This window comes from Argopecten irradians, chromosome 11, assembly GCF_041381155.1.
Source record: "Argopecten irradians isolate NY chromosome 11, Ai_NY, whole genome shotgun sequence".
NCBI classification, from domain to species: domain Eukaryota; kingdom Metazoa; phylum Mollusca; class Bivalvia; order Pectinida; family Pectinidae; genus Argopecten; species Argopecten irradians.
In genome coordinates this window covers 24,443,731-24,461,308 of record NC_091144.1, presented here as the reverse complement: position 1 = coordinate 24,461,308, position 17,578 = coordinate 24,443,731, and the positions used below count along the sequence as shown (strand labels likewise).

At 33.2% G+C, this 17,578-nt stretch overlaps 1 protein-coding gene across 3 annotated transcripts in view; it reads right to left on the bottom strand.

Moving 5' to 3' along the window:
• Positions 1 to 2: 2 nt before the first annotated feature.
• Positions 3 to 17,578, bottom strand: part of LOC138335077 (attractin-like protein 1) — a 58,141-nt gene continuing 40,565 nt past the window's right edge. For 2 of the 3 annotated variants that reach the window (XM_069283982.1, XM_069283984.1), the window contains exons 20-28: positions 17,062 to 17,117; positions 16,254 to 16,348; positions 15,821 to 15,893; positions 13,914 to 14,062; positions 13,207 to 13,265; positions 6,017 to 6,095; positions 5,341 to 5,472; positions 5,018 to 5,171; positions 3 to 4,162 (exon numbers count right to left, since the gene is read on the bottom strand). In XM_069283982.1, the coding sequence (XP_069140083.1) occupies positions 4,065 to 4,162; positions 5,018 to 5,171; positions 5,341 to 5,472; positions 6,017 to 6,095; positions 13,207 to 13,265; positions 13,914 to 14,062; positions 15,821 to 15,893; positions 16,254 to 16,348; positions 17,062 to 17,117 (895 nt within the window). In that variant the 3' untranslated portion in view covers positions 3 to 4,064. Of the gene's footprint in view, positions 4,163 to 5,017; positions 5,172 to 5,340; positions 5,473 to 6,016; positions 6,096 to 11,679; positions 11,739 to 13,206; positions 13,266 to 13,913; positions 14,063 to 15,820; positions 15,894 to 16,253; positions 16,349 to 17,061; positions 17,118 to 17,578 lie in introns of all 3 variants that reach the window. The other variant, XM_069283983.1, reaches the window with a different exon arrangement.

The following is a 17,578-nucleotide window of genomic DNA, read 5'->3' as shown; positions in this document are numbered from 1 at the left end:
AATTGCATTGTGATATTTTTATTCCCTTTGTGATGTCTCATTAGTACAGCTGTTCAACCTTTATAATATGTATCACTTTAAGGTTACAAATTACCTCCCTTGGCGTATTATGTTATATACATAAATTACTGAAGCAAAACATGGTAAGCTGTTACTAATAGTGAATTTTACTAGATCTGGAATGTGATGTGAATTAAACTATTTTGAAAGTACACTTATAACATATTATTTCAAGAAGATAATAATTCTGTATCTTGTATACAAGACGACAAAATGCACACAAAACTTATAGATATGTATAAATAGAAACGAAAATCCCATATAGCTGGTCATTTTCACGATTTTGCATGAGATTAAATCTAAAGGCCAACTACCTTGAAAACAATTATAACACAAGACAATATATATTGATGGCCTAAGATGCAACACCAAACAAATGGAGTATTCCTCGAGTAATCTATGTAAAAAGTCAAGATTCATTTTGCTGTTTTGCCGCTTATAGTCATCTACCACACGGAAATTACATAGGATGACAGCGGGAAACATAAGGGACCAGCGTTATGAAATTAAAATTTGATTTATTATTATTGTTTAGAAGGTTATGATAGCATAAATGGTAAGCTAATACCTTTTTCCACTCTAAAAAATTATTGTTTTTCATTCCCATGATTTTAAAACTTAAAAGCTGCTTCGGAAAGGTAGTGCGCCTTTAATTCGTGAAAACTTGAATTAAGTCAAAATACTGAAAAGTTAAAACCAGCTATACAGAAATCATGTTACAGTGTTGACTAGCAATGGTGCAGTGAAATAATGATAAATCTTATCAGAAGAAAATTACAATGACGAAAACTGAACTTGTAAATATAACATTGACAATGTGAAACAACAGAAAATATTGAGATTACAAATCTGACTACAGCAAATAAACCAGTAAACATGTCACTGATATTAATCAAATCTTACCATTTCACATAACATTATAACTGTTTTACTGTATAAACATACATGACAATAATACTCATCTCCCATACAAACATCCCATATATAAATCTTGCATACAACTTGCATTTTTTACATCCAAAAATACACCTTCCATACACAAATTCCCATATTCCATCTTAGCAGTTATCTCCCTTGTTGGTAGGTTACCTCGCTTCAGGGTAGGTATCTATTTGACAATGTGACATTTTTTTGTGAGCGAAACTCTTTTTTGAAAAGTATGAAGTTATACTCACAAACTACGTAATATCATTAAGGACCTACCCACATGGGCAAATAACTGTTATATATATAAATACGCCATACATTCGAACATGCCCATATATATGTCTTACATTCAATACAACAATTCAAGTATCATATTGTTACTGATATTCAATGATTATGCATCTTGCATACAAAAGCATGTATACAGTATCTTGCACACACAATTTAATAATTATTATTAGTAGTAGCCCATCCGGTAGGTGGACTCGAAGTGACTATCAATGGAAATAGGTCAATAACATAGAAATCTTGTAATATTGTGACAATTAATTATAATAAATACAAGATTTAATACAATGTTTCTATTACGACTTTGCTTATTACAGAGTTAGCTCCCTTGTGGGTAGGTATCGATTGTTACGTCATTATTTTGTGATTGCAACTCACGTTGTTTTCCAAAAAAAGTATTACGTTACGCATGCAAACACATGACGTCACAATCAATACCTACCCGCAAGGGCAGATAACTCTGTAAAATGCAAATACAGAATATCTGACAATCACTTTGGGCATTTGAATTAACACATTATTTATAAACTGTTTTACAAATTGTTCAAATCATATAATATATCACCATTCTCAAAAGATAATCTTAAATAAAAGTAATCACATTTTGGTGCATGATCAACATCACCAATTCTTCAATAACGATCTGACAGAATGCCTCTGTCAGTGGGACTGTTTAAACATTATAGACAATATGTTATTTACAGACAAAAATTTATTATTTACATTCTAAGTTATTCATTCTTATCATATTTACAAAATTCCTTTGTACAATTCTTCTTTAAATTAAATAATTTAAACGTTTTTAGAAAAAAATCATGACATATATTTCTGAAAATAAAGCACTGTTATTTACAACTATTATAGGACAGATACATTACTTTGGTAATCCGAGAATCTGTTACATGCTACATTGATAAATTCATAAACAAATGTTTTCTGTGGAGACAGTATATGAAAAACATGATTCACTGGTTTTTGTGTAATCGAGCTTCTTCGACGCAACAGATTACTGTATAGTTTTGCTGGTCTCGAGAGTTTATTCCAATCTCATGAAGATATCTTATCATTGTCCCCAAAAGATCTTAAACAATGTGCTATTAATGCGATAGCCTAGTATTAACTACTTTTTGGTTAATTTGCGTTTCCTGGCATTATTTTTCACAAACTAATCATAAAAGTGGTATCATTTGTCAAAATCCTAGAGTTTGGCTAAATTAATTTTAAGAACATATTTGGCCCCAGTTTCATTAATATTCCTGAACTTAATTAAATTTTTTAACTTAAAATTCTCCATAAAGCAATGCCTTGAAATATTTTAAGAAAAAAAATTAAGTTATTAAAGGAACTTCAAATTTCTTAACTTTCGTAATGCTATGGCCTGGGTAATTCTAAGTAAAGGAATTTCTTGAAGTTACATAATATATCTACAAAACAGGGCCAATATATCAAACTTTGTCTTGGAATACTAATGGCCGGATGCTTGAAAAAACTTTACATACGAATAATCATTCATAAATCACTTCTTACATGCACTGCTATCAATACACACTTGCTGACCATCAATTACACAGCTATTAAGTTAATGGCAAGCTAAGGAATTGCACTATATAGGATGATATGGTACATCATGTGCATCACATGTTAAGTTTTTTTTTGTTATCATCTATAAATTTGGTAAGATGAAGTATTTTAAACGTGACACAAAGAAATTAAATACATTTCATTTCTTTCTTTTCTCTGTAAAAAAACCCAACAACAACAAAATCTTCTTCCGTTAAAGAAAAAATGGTGGTTTTTTCTTATTAAATTCAATTCTTAAATTGTTGATTCACATGACAAATTTAGCATGACTGTAACACTAAATTTAAAAGCATCCAATAAAATGTAAAACTAGAAAATTTAAGTTACATGTCTTCATTTTTTTTTTCAAACTTTGTAAAAACCGTATAAGGTATATTTATATTAACATGATATAACCTTAAACAATACTTTCGTTTATGTAGTTGCTGAAGTCATGGGATTATCAAGATGATCCTGTTTCAAATGCGTACAAGGCTATATATGTACCGGTATATTATTCATACACACTTATGTAATATCTAATATCTACAATGTAATTGGAGCACCGTATTATCAAATCTTTGATTTCAGGTATGTTTTGTTAAATCATAAGAAATTAGAAATAAAAACTCGAAACATCAACCTGTAAAACCATTCACGAATTATACCAAGGCCTGTAATTACTTAAAATCTCTAATAATTTTACACTAGACTACCAGTAAGTGTAATTTTCGGGGCTGAAAATGTTGAAAAAAACAATACTATCAGTATTTTCTGCATAAAAAATTGAACCAAAAGAGAAGACTTAACTAAGAAAAAAATCAATCAGTTCATATTTCTTGCTTGCCCTTCATTGATGATTAATTCAATCACTTCTTTATTCAATACTTTATTCAACACATGAAGAATCCACCAGAAAAAACTTGTACTGAAACATTGTGGCTCAAAACGTATTCTTATCTCAAATCTTAGATTCTGTACTCAAATATCAATATTGTATTCAAAGCATTATACATGAGTTTCTCGATTGACTTTAAACTTTGAAAATCAAATGTAAGAGTGAAAAAGTTATCATCTTGCTTGCTATATGGGGTCATTTAAGTGTTCTGTCTTCATTTGACTAATTAGTGCAGACATTTGATCATTGAGCTTATAAGATAGTTGCAGGCCTTATTCTCTCAGTCTCCAGATATCCCTGGTAACAGTCCTCGGCTACAAGCTATGCTTTATCATACACATGTGTCTGAATGTGTTTGGAAGGAATGCTTTTTAAATCTGTTTTTATCTCCTTTTCCGCTATGTTCCACACTCTGTTTTCGATGATGACCTACACATACACACACAAAAAAGAAAGATTATATTAAGGGAAATGAACCAGCAGACAACATCCTTATCAAACTCCACAATAAGGCAACAACTATGATGAGTAAACATATTAACCATCTCTGCTCCAAATTTCGGCTGCATAGCCTTCGCCAAGGAAATGAACCGCAGTCTACTGTTCAAGACACCATCTTGCTTCCATCTTGTTGCAAGAAAATTTGGAGCAGAGAGGGTTAATATCATGAATATTGTAAATTATGTTCCCTCTGGAACACTTATGGGAACAAGGGAAAATGTGAAAGTCTGTGGTCAATTAAAGGGAGGCAATCCGCAATCAGATATCAGCATATACTAGTATATTCAAAGTTGAAAAATACATGAAGGTACAATTGTGGTGAAACTTAAAGGGAGGTAATCCAAACACAACAGTAAACAGAGATCACAAGTGAGCAAATAAAGGGAGAGAATCAGTTAACTAGTAAATGGATATAATATCTGTTCAGAATCCGAATCCTATTTGTTGGCAAATACAAGGAGGTAAGTAGTGGTAACAAGTAAATGGATGCAATTCCTTGCCTACAGTAAAGGGAAGTCATCAGTGAGATAGTAAAGGGAGATAATCAGTTCACTGTTAAAGGGAGATAATCGATTGACTGGTAAAGGGAGACAATTAGAATACGAGATAATCAGTGAAATAAGAAAGATAACGATTTGGTATATACAGGTAGGTAAGGAAACGGAGATTATCAATTACTTGAGGTTGACAGAAGACAAGCAAAAGGGAGATAATCAGTGGGCAATTTTAAATGGGAGATAAAAAATATGGACAAAGGGAGGTAATAAATTTCATTAATCTTACCGAGTGTGACTAAAGCACTTGCAATGGCTACCCCTGAGCTTCCACTTGGTGTCCACTCATCTTCTCCAGTAGGGAGCTGGACAAGAAGTGTAAGTACTGCTGCCTTCTGGGTAATTAAAGGCTCTAAAGCAACCTGACTAGGCTTATTATTTATCTGTAGAAAGAGAAGACAACAATATATAACCACATCGATAATGTACTTACAAGCATGTCTTAAATTGGCAATCCATGACTATTACACAATAATTCACAAATCTTTGTTATTCTTACAAAGATGGAACAGTCAGCTAAAATTTGGAATGTGTAAAATAATAATTATCTACCTTTTTACGTTTTCTTAATTCCATATTTAGATCTTTCTTTTCTGCAACACAATTATCCATTTTTCTTTCTATCTCTAAGGTAACTGTAGAAAATGGTCGACTAGCCATTTCTTCCATCTCCACAATCATACGCTGCGAAATAAAATAATGTTATAATTAGACGTACTAAAATGTCTATCCCTAATACAATGTAAATTTAGTATCCCAAATTATTTTTTTAATCCTTAATTCAAATTAAACTTAGTTTTTATAAATTCATTTATCAATAAAAAAATTCAAATTTAGCACAATCATGTAGTTTTTCTGAGTAATGTTGCCTAAACTAAACCTTAATGTTAGTCAGTAAGAATACTTGATTTAAACAGTAATAGGGTATACAAGCTATATGAAGATTTTGCTTTTAGGGTAATATTGAATTCCGAGCTAATGAATTCTAAATGATGATTGGTAATATTGAATTCTGAGTGAAGTCACAATACATGATATGATTTAAGCAGAATGCAAATTTCAGATGCTTGGTTTCTTAATCCGTAGATATTTGAATAATTAAACAGAACTCAAGTATCTATATTGCTCTTTGTATTATATACATCGTTTAGATCTCTCTCACATCGTTTAGATCATGGATTTTTTTTCTGTAGTATTTCAACTGAATCCAACAGAGGAGGATTTTTACCTGTCTGCGTCTGTAGTTGTCATACTTGTGTTTGATTTTATACAGAACGGCTGCTATGATGAGTAGGGATAGGAAACAACTGAAAAAACAAACACAGCATTGTTTAGTACAGGATTAATAGGCTTGTTTGAATGTTTTAATAAAACAAGAGGCCCAGAGGGCCTGTATCGCTCACCTGGTTTGTAATGCTATGTAATGTTCTGAATATAAGTTCATTGTTTCTTTTCTAAAGGAATTTGAAAATTTACCTCTAATTCCCCTATTGGGCCCCACTCTTTCTGCTCCAGGGGGTCAAAGCCAAAATTTATACGAATTCTGTTAACCTCAAGGATGTTTCTGGCCAAATTTGGTTACAATCCATGCAGAACTCTAGGACAAGTAGCGATTTATAGGATTTACCTCTATTTCCCCTATTGGGCCTGCCCCTCCTGCCCCCAGGGGGGTCAGAGCCAAAATTTATACAAGTTTTGTTTCCCTTCCCCCAAGGATGTTTGTGGCCAAATTTGGTTACAATCCATCCAGAACTCTAGGACAAGTAGCGATTTATAGGATTTACCTCTATTTCCCCTATTGGGCCCCGCCCCTCCTGCCCCCAGGGGGGTCAGAGCCAAAATTTATACAAGTTTTGTTTCCCTTCCCCAAAGGATGTTTGTGGCCAAATTTGGTTACAATCAATGCAGAACTCTAGGACAAGTAGCGATTTATAGGATTTACCTCTATTTCCCCTATTGGGCCTCGCCCCTCCTGCCCCCAGGGGGGTCAGAGTCAAAATTTATACAAGTTCTGTTTCCCTTCCCCCAAGGATGTTTCTGGCCAGATTTGGTTACAATCCATCCAGAACTCTAGGACAAGTAGCGATTTATAGGATTTACCTCTATTATCCCTATTGGGCCCCGCCCCTTCTGCCCCACGGGGGTCAGGGTCACCATTTATGCAAAATCTGATCCTCTTCCCCTAAGGAAGTTTCTGGCCAAATTTGGTTGCAATCCATGCAGAACTCTAGGACAAGTAGCGTTTTATAGGATTTACCTCTATTACCCCTATTGGGCCCCGCCCCTCCTGCCTCAGGGGATCAGGGTCACCATTTATGCAAAATCTGATCCCCTTCCACTAAGGAAGTTTCTGGCCAAATTTGGTTGCAATCCATGCACAACTCTAGGACAAGTAGGGATTTATAGTATGTATGGTTTTGTAGAAAACTTCCAAGGAATTGCGAGTAACAGTTAATTACGTTATTATGACGTCACAAAGGTTCACGTTCAATTTCGCGCTGGATTTATAGATCTCGAATCAAGCACGTCATGTAGACGTTTACTGTACCGAGGAAAGAACGGACATGATGAATGTATTAGGTCAAAAGGCTGCAAGCAGGTCTAATAATGTGAAAACAGACAATAAGACATCCAAACCGGAGTTACAAAGTGACGTACGTGTGCTATACGTCAATCTTCAATAGGATATTAAGTTTTTTTTCCGTACGGTACAGTGTTGATGATTTTGTTAAGTGATTGTCGTATTCGTTTAATAAAAAAATACTCAACTGAAAAACTGGTGATTATGTAATAAAATAATATTATACACAATTATATAATAGCCATTTTTATCACATAATATGCCTGATATCCAGTGATTTCGCCCGTGTAATATTTTCGCATATGTGAATAGCGTAATATGACCTGGAGCGATTTTCATTGGCTGGAAATTCATAGCGACGCAGACAGAAACAATAATATGACGTCAGAAAAAATGAGACATCAAGATTACGAGGACGGAAGAACAAAATGGCGGCCTTTGCTGGATTTTCGGAATACGTTTTGACGTAAATTATTTATTATGTAGGTATTTGTAGTTATGTGATAAAATGTATCTTAAATTTGTGTTCATTTCATATGAGATTTTATGAAACTTGTCTCATAGTTTTTATTTTTGCTCGCCAATGCTAGCAAAAAAAACAAACTTATTAGACGTGTTTCATAAAATTTGATATGAAATGATCACTTATGTAAGATCCTATGTTTATAGTATGCACTATCATACAATAACCATTTATATTACATACTTATTATGTAATAGTCATTCATATTATATACTATTATATCATAGCCATTTAAAAAGTGAATGTAATAGGTTCTTTGTTGTATGAGGAAAATTGGTCTGTAACTTAAAACAAAATATTGTCACTGCGACTTGTAGAGTCAGTTGCAAGTTGAATCTAAATCGGATCTAATTTTTGCGATTATAGCAATGTCTTGCAAAAAATGGTAAATGGTATTACATTTTATATGGTAAACTTTTTGGTAAAATTCATTTTTGACAAGCACTGCTGATAACATACACCAAGTGCCTACAGTTAATATCATTAAATCCATCAAGAACGGAAATGTTGTTGTCCTAGTTGATGAATGTCACCTTTAAAATAAATTGACAGATCGCCTGACTGTATGTAGCCATGCCTCGTGCTCACACATGATGTAACACAAACAATACAAAGTATATAGTCACGTGTACATGTGGAACCCAGGCAGTTTGATTGACAGCTGCAGGTTGATCTGTAAATTTGTATTAAAGGAACCCTGGATACTGATTATGGCAAAAATAAAATTGCATGCAAAAAACAAATCAATGCGTCTTTGTCATGAGTATCAAAAGAATTACTACAATGTTGAACTAAAATATAATACTGTAAAAGTGGAATAATTCGTGGCACTGAAATTTTGTCTGATTTTGTTTTCAAAAAAGCTTGGCAGATATATCATGTGAGAACATGTAGGTTGATAAGACTACAAATGCATAGCACAAAAAATTATTGCACCTCGAACAGATTGAAAACTGACAAAGCAAATACATTCAAACACGTAAATATCCACATTTACATTTCATACTGTATTCGCCGTAATTAGCACCCCTTCCCTTTTCTGAAGAGTTGAAGTTGTATAAACGCTCTCATCCCATGGATTTAACAACGTTTTATAACATGTGATTCCTCTAACATCAGCATTGTATTCCATACTACATGAACTTGTGAATCTTTCACATGTCAATTACAACATAATCATGTAAATGGCAAATGCATGTTTACTGTAACAGATTAATGTACCATGATTACAGAAAGACTTAAAATATACTGTATTCGACCCAATTAGCGCCCATGTCCCCTATAAAACGCCCCTCCCCCTTTTTGAACCCTTGATTTCAATTCCCCACGCATAAAGGTTAAAAACCTTGTTAGATTGCACGGTTCGAAGTTATATTGCACGCTTCCATGGAAACGTTATATTGCACGGTTCGAGTGTTATATTGCACAGCTTTAGGAACACCTCGCTGTTGTTGTCTGGTTTTGTAGAAAACTTCAAAGGAATTGCGTTTATTACGTTATTATGACGTCACAAAGGTTCACGTTCAATTTCGCGCACTGGATTTATAGATCTCGAATCAAGCACGTCATGTAGACGTTTACTGTACCGAGGAAAGAATGGACATGATGAATGTATTAGGTCAAAAGGCTGCAAGCAGGTCTAATAATGTGAAAACAGACAATAAGACATCCAAACCGGAGTTACAAAGTGACGTACGTGTGCTATACGTCAATCTTCAATAGGATATTAAGTTTTTTTCCGTACGGTACGGTGTTGATGATTTTGTTAAGTGATTGTCGTATTCGTTTAATAAAAAAATACTCAACTGAAAAACTGGTGATTATGTAATAAAATAATATTATACACAATTATATAATAGCCATTTTTATCACATAATATGCCTGATATCCAGTGATTTCGCCCGTGTAATATTTTCGCATATGTGAATAGCGTAATATGACCTGGAGCGATTTTCATTGGCTGGAAATTCATAGCGACGCAGACAGAAACAATAATATGACGTCAGAAAAAATGAGACGTCAAGATTACGAGGACGGCAGAACAAAATGGCGGCCTTTGCTGGATTTTCGGAATACGTTTTGACGTAAATTATTTATTATGTAGGTATTTGTAGTTATGTGATAAAATGTATCTTAAATTTGTGTTCATTTCATATGAGATTTTATGAAACTTGTCTCATAGTTTTTATTTTTGCTCGCCAAGGCTAGCAAAAAAAAACAAACTTATTAGACGTGTTTCATAAAATTTGATATGAAATGATCACTCATTTAAGATCCTATGTTTATAGTATGCACTGTCATACAATAACCATTTATATTACATACTTATTATGTAATAGTCATTCATATTATATACTATTATATCATAGCCATTTAAAAAGTTAATGTAATAGGTTCTTTGTTGTATGAGGAAAATTGGTCTGTAACTTAAAACAAAATATTGTCACTGCGACTTGTAGAGTCAGTTGCAAGTTGAATCTAAATCGGATCTAATTTTTGCGATCATAGCAATGTCTTGCAAAAAAAGGTAAATGGTATTACTTTTTATATGGTAAACTTTTTGGTAAAATTCATTTTTGACAAGCACTGCTGATAACATACACCAAGTGCCTACAGTTAATATCATTAAATCCATCAAGAACGGAAATGTTGTTGTCCTAGTTGATGAATGTCACCTTTAAAACAAATTGACAGATCGCCTGACTGTATGTAGCCATGCCTCGTGCTCACACATGTTGTAACACAAACAATACAAAGTATATAGTCACGTGTACATGTGGAACCCAGGCAGTTTGATTGACAGCTACAGGTTGATCTGTCAATTTGTATTAAAGGAACCCTGGATACTGATTATGGCAAAAATAAAATTGCATGCAAAAAACAAATCAATGCGTCTTTGTCATGAGTATCAAAAGAATTACTACAATGTTGAACTAAAATATAATACTGTAAAAGTGGAATAATTCGTGGCACTGAAATTTTGTCTGATTTTGTTTTCAAAAAAGCTTGGCAGATATATCATGTGAGAACATGTAGGTTGATAAGACTACAAATGCATAGCACAAAAAATTATTGCACCTCGAACAGATTGAAAACTGACAAAGCAAATACATTCAAACACGTAAATATCCACATTTACATTTCATACTGTATTCGCCGTAATTAGCGCCCCTTCCCTTTTCTGAAGAGTTGAAGTTGTATAAACGCTCTCATCCCATGGATTTAACAACGTTTTATAACATGTGATTCCTCTAACATCAGCATTGTATTCCATACTACATGAACTTGTGAATCTTTCACATGTCAATTACAACATAATCATGTAAATGGCAAATGCATGTTTACTGTAACAGATTAATGTACCATGATTACAGAAAGACTTAAAATATACCGTATTCGACCCAATTAGTGCCCATGTCCCTATAAATGCCCCTCCCCCTTTTTGAGGCCTTGATTTCAATTCCCCACGCATAAAGAAAGACCAAAACTACACATAACTGTATAGATTTGCAATAATTAAGTCTTATTAGCACCTTTTCCATTTTTTAAACGCCCTGGGCGCTTATTGGTTCCAATACGGTAAGTGAATTTTTTCCGTCAACAACTTACATTTTGGTTCATTAATAAGCGCCCCCGTTGTTACAATTATTTAAGCGCTATATGGTTGCTATTTATTACGGCGAATACGGTAATTATAATCTATTTACAACATTTAAAGTGTTAGTAGCTATAACTTAGGTGGTGATGTAAATCTACAGGTGAAAAATGTAAAAAGATAGATACCAACCTAGAGAAAAGAGTAAAAAACAAAACCAGATTCAGAGACACGGATCTCACAAATGAAATCTGAAAATAAACGTTTCATGCAATGCTATCATCAGCAAAAATCATACCAAAACCAGGGAGATGAAGCTACTGGAACTACTTGCACGCTGTTGATGCATATCTGATGAATTTTTATTATTATTTTTTTTTCATTTCTTACGCAATTCAAATTGAATTGTTTATTGAATATCTTAACATATTCAAATTATGTTGGCTTATAAACACACACATCGGCCAAGATGTTTGATTTAAATAAGGTGATCACATTTCCTTACAGTTTGTTTTTTGCTTACTAAAAGCCAGGGTCATTTATAGACTAACATGGCAGATTTGGAAGGTGGAGAAAAGCTGGAGTACTAGGAGAAAAAGCAGAACATTGACTTACAGTAAGTACCAGTACCATGCAACCATCTCTCATGTGGGGTTTGAACTCCAAACCCGAAGGTTGAGGGGTAGTGGATATATGTCAAAACAACTTAACCATGTACTCATTTACTGTGCTCTCTGTTTCCCCCTTGTGGACAAATACTACACTTAACATAAATTGGATGATAAATAACAGGAATATTATGTGATCTTAATTGGTTTACGAAACTAGATAACTGATGTCCATCAGAAAAGGCCCTGTTTCCACCTTCACCAAGAAGACCCTTAACTGCATGGATCAAGATCATTAATTTGTACGACTACTTCGTGTATCCATGACTACTTTGTGTATCTGCGGCTACTTTGTGTATGCACAACTACTTTGTGTATCCAATTTTGTCCCTTTCCTCTTTACAACATATATAGTGGCCTTTTGATTTGAGTTCATATTCATGGTGATATAAGAGCAATGCACTGTACACAAGTCAAAGAAAATAGAAGGATACTGCAGTTTTTGTAAAAAATATTGCTTCACTATTAAGTTTAAGGATGGGCTCAAGCAAGTAATAGTAAAAAGAGATGATTAAAATATGAAGAACCAGATACAAGAAATAAGATTATTATTTAGTAACAATTTGTTAGGAAGGAAGATTTATGTTAATGTTTGGTTGGTATCTATCTATTCACTCATGCAGGGAAATGATCACTAAATCTATAGCCAAAAGGTGTAATAATTATTGCACAACACATTTAGCAACACTAATACCAGTGCATGACACACTTCAAAATATAGTGTTCACACGGGTCAAAGGTGAAGAGATCAACAGCATGCATGGATAGTTTCCAAATAGCCTCAGTTATTAGCAAATACGTAACTAGTCTACAATTGGCTGGCTGAAAACTTGGTAAAATATGTATGTGAAAATGGCACTAAATTGCAGAATTAAAAACTTTGAAAAAATTGACATGGAATTCTAAAAATACTAAATCCAGTGATAAAAACAGTTTAAAGAATGTAAAATTATTTTTCATTAATAATTTTTACCAAGAACAACAGCTAGCCAAGTACACAATTCATTCAAAATTCAGTATGTGCTACCATTACAACACTGAATTGACCTACCTGAAGAAAGTCACAAAAAAGTGTAATAAATCTATTTTTGGAAACTGGGAAAAAGAAATCTGAAGAAAAAAGAGATTTTATTGTAACATTTGTATTATGATTGTACAGATCATAACTATTATATACTATCAATGTAGTAGTCTAAGAATAAGTAATATTTTTATAGGTCAAAGGTCAAAATGTAGGTCACAATAAGTTTGTTCTGTATGCTAAATCCCTATTACTTAGTTGATCCAAGTATAAACTGAGAAGTAGTGTAGGACATAATTTTGCTTCTTGGTTATGTAAAAGAATTAGCCTGAGTGAATTGTCCCTTTAATCCCAGAACATTATTTACAGTAAAACATGTTTAAAATTAACACGCTTACAACAAATTCATCAATAGAACATACTTAACTAGTAAATTTCAATCCCATCAAGATTCTTAAAAAAAAAATTGTAATATGTGTATTATGAACTAGCCCAGAGGTTCATTGAAACTGTTTTTTTCATTAATTATTAAATAAATATTGGGAAAAAATCACTGTTATTATGAAACATATTTTCTTTTAACAAAACATGAGCATATTTTCTATAATAGCAATTAATTCAATTGAAGTAAGACTTTATTACGGTCTAAGGCTAGATATCATTTCTCTCTCTTATGCTTTTTCCCAATGTTTTTTTTATTACTAGGATGTTTGTACCATGAGAACCCTTGTACATACCTGCAGCCAGAAAGGTGTTTGGAAGTTATACACATACACCAGGAATGTTGTGTTTTCAGATGATCCAAAAGAATAATCCTGATGCTCAAACTTGTCTCGGTAATAATTACAGGAAAAACTCTCCACAAAGATCACCTCATTTTTACTCTCTGTAAAAATAAATATGTCACATTAACTGTTGAAATAAAGATATCACATATACAACCAACTAACTTTTACATGAACTTATCATCAATCAATATCAGGGTATTAAAATCTTCTCTTTTTTTCACTAAATATTTTTTCAAATGTCTAACTATATATATAAGCCAGAACTCACTGTTCAGGTTATCTAACCAATTAGAATATTTTTTCTGAATAATTGTACAGTGGACCCTCAATAATCCAGACACCTTCCTTCCCAGCCTAAACCGTCCAGATTACGAGTTTTCCGGACTGCCGAATTCCGTGTTCTAAGTCAATTAAATTGTCACATACAAGTTACTCCCCTTTACCTTGTAATCGATGATAGGCTTTTATGTAATGTACGTGTATTATAATAAATACTTTGTTTGTTATGTTTTATAGGTGTTTTTTTTATATTATTATGTTAAGAATATTAAATAAACGTATTTCTTTTTCAAAATACAAAACCGAAAGCCATCGTTAATTGTGTATTATGTATGCATATAGCTACGTATCCCAACCTTGATCTGTCGTACGGCAAATTATATTTCAAAGTGCCTAACCAAGGATCAATATCATCAACGTTCTTGGCATAAAAAACTACGAAAACAAATAATTGTGAACATTTTAAGAACTAATATAATTGTTATTTTGTATATTGTGTGTTTTTATTTACCATTTCCACAAGTCTTTGCTTTCTGACTTACAGACGTGTGTAACAACCATGCGCCCATTCACGTCTAACTTCGTGCACAATGTACACGTGTAAAAAGCATGTGCCGGAGCCTTTATATCTTATACCATAGACGATTCGAATAGATTCACATACATTTAAAATACTTATTTTGTGAGTATTATCTCACTTTATTGTATCCGAAACTCAGAGCGATATATTCTGCATGTGAAACCAGTAACTAAAGGTATACGTACCTGTACCCAAGCTCAAACTGCATGTTTAAAAGCTTGTGGCTAAAAATATATTGCGTATCTCAATTACAAAACTGAAGTTTGATCTCCTATAGAAAACCAATGAACCGTTACATGACTGCATAAACCCGTGTGAAAGGTGTTCAGGTATACGCCTGTGGCTATGACCTGGCAGTCGTCGTTATGACAACAGTGGTAGTATATGTGTTTTTTACACATGACTGTAGCTGGCTTTGGATTTTCTTGGCATGTGGTGACAACAAATTGTCCGGATTATTGCAGGAGTATACCAACGAAAATTACATTCAGTACCCAAAATGGAGTTCCGGATTCAGAATCCGAATTTCCAGACTAGTGAGTATAAATAAAGCTACGGAAATCTGTTTCCTGACATTTCCGTCCAGATTGTGAGTTTTCTGGACTATTGGCTTCCGGATTATCGCAGGTCCACTGTATTTGAAAAGATTTATCCATCTAGTGTGTGTCCAATTTTGTGAAAGCATTTTTTATTCAATAAGTTCTTTGTTATGAATTAAACAAACTTCAAGAATAAACTTCTTAAATTGCAACTACAGCATGATGATAAATAAACGGCATGTAAACACTAAGTCTTGTGCATAATGTTGTAGATTCTTATCTCTTTAGTCAGTGGTTGAATAACTTGTCACTTCTTGTTAAAATTGCTTGACAAATGTCCTAAACCTTTTATCTATACAAAATGTACCTTACATCATAATCAATGTACAATTATTATTATACAAATATGATTGCAACAATTTGAATGTTACTAATTGTAATTCATTGAATTAACTTACTTGTGCGAACAGAAATGTTTAGGAAAGCCTTGTCATCTGAGCAGTTCACTTTGAAATCAACATCTCTGTCACTCTATAAGGAAAAAACGTGTAATTTACATAACATTAAATGTAATCTGTAACGACAGATACAAAGTTGTATACAGTAACCTTCTGAGCAGTTCACTTTGAAATCAACATCTCTGTCACTTTGTAAGGAGAAAATGTGTAATTTACATTGAATGTAATCTGTGTAATGTTGTATACAGTAACCAACGACATTAAAGTTACCAGAAGATTGATCAAAGTTGAGGTATTGGGTAAATTTTGTATCCTGACTTAGACGACTCCGAGCTTATTGGTTATTTTAATTTTCATAAAGAGAGATATTCATATTAATGTTCAATTATCCATACTCTGGTACACAATGTAATGCACACAACATGTGACTTACAGAGGATGGGATATTCATGAAGTTGATCTGGGTGTAGTACTTGTCGTCTCGCTTGGACAGGTTGAAGGTGAACTGGTAGTCTGTCACAAGGTCGTCTGTAAGGTCAATGAATAATGATTTAATAAAGAGGAAATATCAGTTTTATCGGTTATACCATATACGAAACATCACAGCAGTATTGAAGTTTCAATGCAGTTCATGAAACGAAAGTTGACAAGGCCTATTGTAACTATCGGTAGCTTCCTTTTTTTTTTTTTTTACTTTGCAACCTAACTCTCGTGGAAGCAGACACCATGACAGTGCTATTTCAGCACTAACAATTAAACCTGACATTTTCAAAAGGACAAAAAACATACTGTATCTAATTTAAAATTCAAGTATCTGACTAATTATGTATACAAAATAATGTCAATAAAAGAATTATTTCAAACCATTCTAAGACTAAAATAGATAATCTATCAGACGACTGGACACTTTGAAATTTGAGCTGATAGCACAATTTCTAATTAACAATATTTCAATACATGCAAATTACATTAAATTTTATTAATAATTCCAAACTCATTCCACTAACTGACAAAGAAAATCCCCATTGATTTTTCATGACACTCACATAAAAATGTATTTCCTATATCTTTTGTACTTTTTCATGGAGATTTCATTTCCAGATCTTAACTCGGATCAAAGCCACAGTTCTGTAACCGTGAAATATTTTCACAGCAATAGTTTCTTGCGAATTCTAATGACCCATGAAATCAACAGAAATTGATAACACAGAAACATTATATTGTTTACAGTATATACTCACAGTAACAGGTCCCTCCATTTCTAGGGTCACCGTAGTACTTGTGTGGAACGTCACATCTGGAAATAGAAAAAATTCAATGCGATTTACACAAAAATATTTTTGCATTTCTTCCATCTGAGAACTAAATTCCTTCACCACAAGGTTGGATTGGATTGAATACGTTTAGCTGTTGAAAATAATTTACATGAAAACACATTTTAACATTTTAAAGCAAAGTTCATTTCGCTCTTATATGAGACATGACAAGAACAATCAAATATAACATAATAGAAATAATTTGTTTAATTAGACAAAGTACATCCATGATCTTAATAATAGATTTTTCCTAAGGAGCTGTCTATCACAACTAACTTTTCACACCTGTCCCCGACCACGTCACTCAACTTTTCACACCTGTCCCCGACCACGTCACTCATCCTATTTACTTTTGACACCTGTCCCTGACCTCCGCTCGTCCCTCCTCCTACTTACTTTTCACACCTGTCCCCCCACTATGTCCCTCCTCCTTCTTACTTAT